Genomic DNA, 8,296 nt, shown 5'->3' on the forward strand with positions numbered 1-8,296 from the left:
TAATTAGGTATGGCAATTACGAGTGAAGGATACGCTACAAATTGAGTTGATTGTAGCATTTGTTCAAGAATCTCATAGACCCAGAGGCCCCGTAACTTTTGTCTCGTCAAAGCTTACCATTTCGTCCATTAACGGCCATGGATTGTTTAATAAAGTCTATATTTTCGAAATTAAAATCAATGTTTAATATTTGAATTCTCAAAAGAAAAAAAGAATTAGTATTTTAGGATTAAAATATCAGAGTAGAATTGAGGGCTTCGAGATAGATTCCCATTTAACCCTTTTTGGACTTGCCTCCTCCTTTGCTAAAGAAAAAAAAACTATAACATAGGGGTAGAATTCGATGTGGAATGAAGGGAATTAAAGAAATACTATAATAAATTTGAAAATAAAATAAAATTAACTAGCCATCAAATCCTTATTGGTTTTAAACCTTGTTTTATTCTATTTTATTTTATTAGATTGTCATATTTTGTTGTGTTTGTAAGGTAAGGTGGTGTAGTGTGCTTTTTAAAAAATATTTTGTAATTAAAATTTTATTTTTTATTTTTTTTATATTAATACATCAAAACTATAAAAAAAATCTAAAAAAATAAATTTAATGTTTTTTTAATAATTTTAAAAACAAAATATCACAATGCGAAATAAATACTATTTCAACTTAAATGCTTTATTTTTATTTTTACCCCCTCTTAAAATACTAGAAAACATGTTGGCGTGTGAGGATTTATGGTCTCCATTTGAAGACACGTGGTCCAATAGGAGAGATCACTTGCTTTGTAAGGAAAAATGGATTGATTGTTCCATAAATTATCTTACTTGATGATGAAAAAATAAATAAATGCATTTCATTATTTATTTTACTTTACACCAAGAAAGCATGATACAACATAGAAAAGAGGAGAGCTTTGTCAAACTGTCTTCAAAGTTTCATGAGTCTCTATCATTTAGGTCTCTACTAGAATCAACAAAACAATGATTGGAGGAATTTCAGGTAAAATTTATTGAGAATTTTTAATATATTGGTGAAGTTTAATAGAACAGTAAACTTGACTCAAGAGATCAAAAAATAAAGAAAAAATCTTACGGAAATAAAATGATAGATTATTAAGTATAAAAATATATTCTAGCTAGAAGATAAAAAAAAAATTCGTATTAAATTTTATGAAAACACCAAGTATAATATTAGGCCCAAAAGAATTTACATATTAATGTGAAGCTTGCTTGCATGATAACCGAGACTAAATAGTTAAAATTAAATTATATAGTAATCAAAATTAACGTTTGCTTTCCATGTGTTTTTAAGTTCGAGCCATATAGTTGCTAATATGATAGCCGTTGGAGGCTTATATGGTCATTAATTTCAGGGCCCATGGAATTAGTCGAGACACGCGCAAATTAATTCAGACACCCGCGTTAATAAAAAAAAACTAACTCTTTTTTATTTTTACTTAACTTGTTTCAAATGCTATAGTAATGTTAAAACCATGGAGATTATAATTTAAATTAAATAAGAAAAAGGAATGAAATGAAAAACGAAAGATCTAAATAGCTACCCATGCAAAATTATTAAATCAAATAATTGCTAAATTGAAGGAAAAAAAGGAATGAAATGAAAAACTAAAGATCCAAATAGCTACCCATGCAAAATTATTAAATCAAACAATTGCCAAGCACTCTTAAACACCAACTAATAAAATCTAAAAAGCATCTAGAAATCCTTCATGACAAAAGCCATCTAAAAAATAAAATCTCAATTGTTTAATCGAAAGAATTTAATATTAATCTATTTCAAAGGAATATCTAATAATTATTTATTTAAATCTTCAATGTTAATTTTAAAATCTCTAGAATTTTTCAATGCTATACGCTTGTATGATAATAATAAAAAAAATTATTCAAAATTAAAAAATATTTAAAAATTAATCCACCTTTATTTCTTTCGTTGATATTGGTAACATTGAAACTATAAGACTCAAAGGAGAGCACATGTGAATCTTAAAGGACTAAAATATAGTTTAACAGAAAAAATATGGAGAGTAAAACCCTCGAGGCAGAGGGTTTTGTGACTTCTCCTTTGTTTCCCCACGCTCGCTTCCTCCTCCTTCCACTTCCTTGAAACCCAGCGCAGAGTGAGGGTCTCCTTCTCCGCCCGCTCCTGCTTATCCTCTCAGCTCGGTTGAGCTCGAAAAAGGTGATTTCTTTTTCCTACACCCGGTTTCTTTCCTTTCCATGTGGTGTTTGATGTTTCGTCTGTGACGATGACAGCTTTATGGATTTGTAAGAATTATCTGCCAAGATTTTGGGTTTTTCATTATATATATAACACGCATGCGTTGGCTTTATAGAAAGTAAAACAAGTGTAAAGGTTTTATTAGATTCAGCTTGAAATTGGATTTTTTTTGGTAGTAATAGCTTTTTTGATGCCTTAACTTGATATTTGGACTTTAAATTGTCATTATGTTTGTGGTTTTTTTTGTCTTAACTCTAAATCGTGCTTCTTTATATATTTGAAGATTTGATTTTGGTGTAAATAGCGGATTTTATCAAGTGTTTAGCATGCTTTTGGAGCTTCGAATTTGTTTTTATTTAATGTGTTTTTAGATTGAAAACAAGGGAATTTGATGGTATTTGGTGATTTTTAGTTTCTTTGGTTGTGGAAAGCAGCTGATAGAAGGAGCATTGAGATGGCACATGCTCGAGGAGGTGATTTCATGTTCTGTGATTTGTGTGGAACGATGATGTTTTTATATTCAAAGGAGCATGTTGAATGTCCTTTGTGCAAATTTAAGAAAAGTGCAAAAGGTATGGCTCATGATCATCTATTTAGTTCAAAGTAGCAACAGCCAGCGTGTATGCTTAATGCCTTCATAGATTTTATAGTAGTGCTGGTATTTGGATTATATCTTCTCCTTTTCCTTCCCTCTTTTCTTACTGTTACATACCGAAAACAAAAACTCAATGCATGGTTGGTTTTTGATGTTTCCCAAATAAGAGATAGAATATTCCCGGTCAATTTCTATATAAGAATCTATGCTTCACAGATGATAATTCTGAAATTGTTCACCGCAATGCCTCACTAATCAGCACTGTGACCAGACAAACTCTTTATGTTTGTACATCCAGCTAGCAAGGTGTTTCTTTCATTGTAATCTGGATTTAGTGAGTTCTGAAATTTTTCAAAAGCCTGGTCAAAGGAAAGTAATATATTGCACATTGATAATGCTTGTCAATTCTTTTCTCTTGCAAGGCTCAGACCAGCCTATTTTATACAATGCTAATATAAGAACAGAAGTGTTATCTATGCAGGTTCCTTATTAACAAATCTATACACTGTAGTTATTCTGGATCATGTGTTTCTTTTAGTTGTTAGTTGATTTTCATCTTACAAGCTTTATAATTTGCAACAACTAATGTTTGCCTTTTCCCGTGCCCAAATTTTTCTGTTTCCTGTTTATCTGTGTTTGGTGGGTAGGTGGTCTCCATGCACATGTTTTACTTGGTTTGTATATGTGTTCAATGTCAAACTGCAATGCTACATCTTGAAATTATCTATTACAATTCTGTCTCTGTCTAACACTGGTTGTTCCTTTTCTGCTGTCATGACATTAATTTGCAATGCTGAAGTGAATCTTGGGGGTAATCTTGTATAGTTTTAATATCTTGCATGATGGCACTGTCTTGCAAATTGTAAATTGTACGGTGTTGTCTACTATCTGTCATGAAATCCCTCTATATTATGTTGCCTTTTCTTGATAATCTACCAAACTGAATTTACTGCCACTGTCTTCAGATCTAAGTGAAAGAGAAATAAGCTATCAAGTCAGCTCTGAGGTATGCCTGAACTGACCTGTTGAGTTATGAAGTTTTTCTCTTGAGTTACCATGCAATCTTTTTTCTTTTCCCTTTTCTTTTCTCTTGCAAATTGCATTTGGTAGGATATAAAGTATCGAGTTTGACTGTCCCTCCATAATGTAGGGGGAACCTATGAAGAATGGTTTTATGAATCTGGGTTCTTAGATCTTTTTGTCGAAAATGATCTCTCAATGTTAAAGTAGATCTAGGCACTTGTAAATATTATTAAATTGAAAACTAAGGTTGTCAAATGTCATAGAGTTTTCATTAATGTGCATTTGCAGGTCATGTATGGAAGCATATGCATCCAAGCTTGTCCATCTCTTTATTTTCCTTTGTTTTTTTTCCTTCAACAAGTTCTACCAGGTGCAACTTATAGAATTTCGAAGTAGGATGCTCCCTTTGAATTCCTATGGTTACTTTCAATTTAATTATCACTATTCTTTTGTGGATTATACATATCCGAGAAAATGTCTTTGGCATTTTCATCATGAATGGTAATTCAAGCTGTGAAGTCAGTTGTCCTTGTGTGTCTTTTGGTGCAGGATATGAGGAGGGATCTAGGCATCTCACATTTTGAAGGAAAGATGGAAGTGAAAGACATGGAGGTAAATACTTTGGACAGAAATTGATTTTCAGGCTGCCTTCAGCTTGGATTTGCTGGTAGTCCTAACATGAAGTTTTTTTCTTTACAGATAAATAAGAAATGTGAAAAATGCGGCCACACAAAGCTTAAATTTTCAACCAGACAAGTATTCTACCTCACCTAATCACTTTGGCAATATCATCATCAAATTCACAATTTCATTACTAATCGATCACCTTTGTATCCTTTTGTCCTACAGATGAGATCAGCAGACGAGGGCCAAACGACTTTTTTTCATTGTGCTAATTGCTCATATACATTTACTGAGAACTGAGCATCCAGATGTTGGAGCTTTCAAGACTGACCTACATAGAGCTCAGGTTAGGTGGAACAGTCTGAAGATGAAGTGTCTTGAAGGTTTTTATATTGTTTGATTGACAGCACAGAATGAACAGCCAATTGTTGACAGTTGAGAAAATTCTCACTTCTGAACTTTACAATTTGCTTTTCAAGATTGTATTTTTCACCTAGAAAAAATTGGTTAGATATCAAATTAGCTGCAAAACCTTGTTGAAACTCTCCTGTCGAAGCATCTTTAATGTTTCGTTTTAGTTTACTTGTCGATAAACACAGTTCTGTTGTGTGTTCACCTAGTAACTGGGTTTGCATGAATGTTGTCACTGCCATGCCCTAACCAAATCACTGACGTTAAAAGCAATGGCAGTAAACTTAATTACTGAATTTGTGGTTTTAAATGCTCTCCACCCCTTGTTCCAGAGACATGCTCCTTCCTACCCTGCCTTGCAGCAGGGACGAGCAATATTAAAAAAGAAAAGAAAAACTGAACCACTCAAATCATTCAAATTAATCAAATCAATTTGGATAACAATTTTTTTTAAAAAAACTCAGAGAACAAAGTTTTTTTGGGGCAATTCAAGTGATACCAAAAAAAAAAAGTAATAATAATTATATTCAAGTAAGCCCTCTCTCTCTCAGTACTACTCTCTTTGTTTTCTGTCATTTTGCTTAAAGTTATAAACTTTTGTGCATGTTTTTCATTTCTCTTGATGGGTTTTATTTTTCAAGTTGCTTGGTCTTTGCCTTGTAGAATTTGATAGTGTTTATTTGGTTGCTCTTTCGGTCTCTTTAGTTTCATTTCTTGTTTTTGGTTGCTGTTACTTTAAGCTTAGATCAATAAAATTGAATGATGCTGTAGAATTGAGATCCTATAGACAGGAGTTGTTTTCTTGGTTAGCTTAATGTCCTCGCATGTAGTGATAATTTGGCCTTCTGGGTTAGTTTATCTCGAGTTTTCAGAAATGGGATGGGTTTCAATTTTAAGTCCTTTCTTTTGTTTTTTGGGGATTGTTTTATTTGCTTGCATGGATTTAAGTCCAACTCTTGAACGCTTTTGTGTTTGCATCGATCGATGCAGAAGTGGAGTGTTGGGTTTCTCTTGCTTTAGTTCCCACCATTAGAGAGCAATATATGTCTTCCTCAGTCTGCACTCTCTTGCAACCATTCCCATTTGAAATTCAACCACTTACTTAAAAGCTAGGCCAAACTCCACCCGAGACAAGCTACCTAATCTGACTTTCTATCTTCAATCAATAAATAGAGGTGGCATGATTATAGAAAAATTTAAATATAACACAATGACTAACAATATTAAATTCTTTTTGTTATTGTTTATGCTCAGCAATCTAGGCAATGCATGTGGTGGAATCTACAACGAGGGGCTTGTTGGAAGCATTACTTGTGCTGTTAATTCCTTGGACCCTGGATTTAGAGTTGTCTAAAGCCTCAAGAATGTTTTGGATGAAAGAGTAGTTAACATGGAGGAGGAAATTAAAAAGGTCAAAATAGTATATTCATCATTTTTTATGCCTACGTATTCTTGTTGAGTTCAAAGGTTTATTAAGTAAAGGAGACGGGTGAAGAAATGTGTGGCTAAGCATTATCCCTGTTAAGGTAGGATTCTTTATGCCATCTTTGTCTTGTTTCCCTTTGTCAAATCTTTAAATTTAAATTTCAAATGTTTTTACATGTAGTCATCTTATGCTTCAAGGTTTTGATTTCTTTGCCTGGTCTAACATAATAGCTGTCTTATTGTGATGCTAAATTTTTTAGGAAAACTTGGATATTTTCCTAGATTGCCATATAGACTTGAATTTGAGTATTTGGCTTGCAATATAAGAACGTACAGAGAAGGACTTCTGAGCTTCTGAAACAACAATGAGAAAGAAACCATGCTGATTTTGTTAGTTCTTCATGGATTACGAGTTGCTATCCATGTGAAATTGTAGTTTCCAGAAATTTATATTTATTTAACAAGCTTCCAGTACAAATTTACAAGTTTATTGATCCTCTTGAGCTCTGTCAATCATGTTGAACTCACATCAATGATCCATTACCGCTGGCACTTCCACTGGATACTGGTCGATCCTGTCTGACCAAACATTCAAATTATCTGGTTTGATCTTGGAAATGCACTTCCAAACTGCACTATTACATTTAAATCCACTCCCAAATGCCAGTTGCCAAACCCTGTCACCCTGTCTAACCCTACCTTTTGCTTCAAGATAGCTCAGTGAGTACCAAGTTGATGAAGAAGATGTGTTCCCAAACCTATAAAGTGTCATTTTTGATGCCTCCACATCCCTATCTTTCAACTTAAGGAACTCCTTTATAGCTCCAATCACAGCTCTGCCACCAGCATGAATGCAAAAGTGATCAAAAGCCTTCTTGAAGTCTGGAATGCAGGAACCTCTCTTCTTTGCAGGAGGCCAAACTTTCTTCCACATAATTGATAGACCATATTGGATTAGCTCAGAGTAAGGCAGCACAAGCGCAGCTAATGTTGTCATGTTAGTTTTCAGTGCTTCTCCGGCTACTTGCGGGATGGATCTCGACAATGATACTCCGGTGTACCCTTCATCATCTGCTTCCTGAACAACACATTTGTATGAATTATCCTTAGATCCAAGATGAGTCCTAACCAGATGTTGGAGTTCATATTTAGCAATCTGTCTGTCACTTTTGCGATTTGATAGCAAAATCGCAGCACCTCCCATTCGAAACAAGCAGTTTGCCAGTAGCATAGACTTGACTTGTCCATGGTACATGTTGGAACTCACCGATTCCATGCTGAGGACTAGAGCCAAAGAGTTGTTGTGCGCTCCGAGGAGGTCTCGAGCTAGCGAAATTGACAAGAGGCCAGCACTGCAGCCCATCCCAGAAAGATTGAAGCTCCTTATATTGCTTCTAAATCCAAATTTATTGATCATCATTGTGGCTAAAGATGGAGTGGGGCATACAAGACTGCAATTTGTGATGATAATGTCAACGCTTTTCGGATCAATCCTGTGCTTGGTGAATAGGTCTTGGACTATTGTGAATAGCACCATTTCCACTTCTTCAATGGTAGAACTCAAGGAAAGATCACATGGAAATTGGTGGACTCCCGTGGGCAAGTAGGTTTCGTTGCCAATACCCGATCTTTCACTGATTTTGGTTTGAAACTCGATTGTTTTGCTGTCAAACTTACCCCATCTTTCTACATGTTCTATCAAGGAAGAGAGGGGAACTCGGAGAGTGTTTGGTGCCTTGTAGCACATGAAGTCAACAAGATAAACATGCTTGGAATTGAATGAAAGGTACAAAGCAATTGCCACCGAGAGAGTAACCGCTGCTAGCACTCTGAAATCAGCAACCAGGATTAAGATTTCAGCAATCCTGGTTTGCTCTAACATGAAGCTCTGATCTTTTGCCATTTTTCTGTTCTTGGGTGAATCTTGAATCATGCTCTAGTAAGCTATAATGTCTCTATATATGAGTGAACGCGATTAATTTTTA

At 34.4% G+C, this 8,296-nt stretch overlaps 2 protein-coding genes across 7 annotated transcripts; one reads left to right on the forward strand and one right to left on the reverse strand.

The window, feature by feature from the left end:
- The first annotated feature begins 2,029 nt into the window (after positions 1–2,029).
- LOC7481723 (uncharacterized) lies at positions 2,030–8,296 on the forward strand. Of its 6 annotated transcripts, XR_008057144.1 has the most exons (9): positions 2,034–2,194; positions 2,646–2,805; positions 3,794–3,834; positions 4,401–4,463; positions 4,551–4,607; positions 4,701–4,821; positions 6,141–6,412; positions 6,572–7,914; positions 8,015–8,296. XR_008057144.1 is itself a non-coding variant. In XM_024583001.2 (7 exons), the coding sequence occupies exons 2-6, from the start codon at positions 2,688–2,690 to the stop codon at positions 4,773–4,775; spliced, it is 354 nt and encodes a 117-aa protein (XP_024438769.1). In that variant the 5' UTR covers positions 2,030–2,194; positions 2,668–2,687; the 3' UTR covers positions 4,776–4,821; positions 6,141–6,513. The 6 variants fall into 6 exon arrangements, 4 of the variants coding, with proteins under 4 accessions (XP_024438769.1, XP_024438771.1, XP_052302593.1 ...); XR_008057145.1 differs by having other exon boundaries at positions 7,321–8,296; XM_024583001.2 differs by lacking the exons at positions 6,572–7,914; positions 8,015–8,296 and having other exon boundaries at positions 2,030–2,194; positions 2,668–2,805; positions 6,141–6,513.
- Positions 6,748–8,244, reverse strand: LOC7478938 (3-ketoacyl-CoA synthase 7). The gene has a single exon (XM_002319472.4). The coding sequence runs from the start codon at positions 8,242–8,244 to the stop codon at positions 6,841–6,843; it is 1,404 nt and encodes a 467-aa protein (XP_002319508.3). The 3' UTR covers positions 6,748–6,840.

Source organism: Populus trichocarpa, chromosome 13, assembly GCF_000002775.5.
Source record: "Populus trichocarpa isolate Nisqually-1 chromosome 13, P.trichocarpa_v4.1, whole genome shotgun sequence".
Taxonomy (NCBI): domain Eukaryota; kingdom Viridiplantae; phylum Streptophyta; class Magnoliopsida; order Malpighiales; family Salicaceae; genus Populus; species Populus trichocarpa.

What these genes read in the sequence shown, in the direction of transcription:
- LOC7481723 (XM_024583001.2), top strand. Translation starts at nt 2,688, where the DNA reads ATGGCACATGCTCGAGGAGGTGATTTCATGTTCTGTGATTTGTGTGGA. An exon ending in GCTATCAAGTCAGCTCTGAG is followed by an intron (nt 3,835 to 4,400) that starts GTATGCCTGAAC and finishes CTTTTGGTGCAG; the next exon opens with GATATGAGGAGGGATCTAGG. An exon ending in TTAAATTTTCAACCAGACAA is followed by an intron (nt 4,608 to 4,700) that starts GTATTCTACCTC and finishes TTTGTCCTACAG; the next exon opens with ATGAGATCAGCAGACGAGGG.
- LOC7478938 (XM_002319472.4), bottom strand. Translation starts at nt 8,244, where the DNA reads ATGATTCAAGATTCACCCAAGAACAGAAAAATGGCAAAAGATCAGAGC.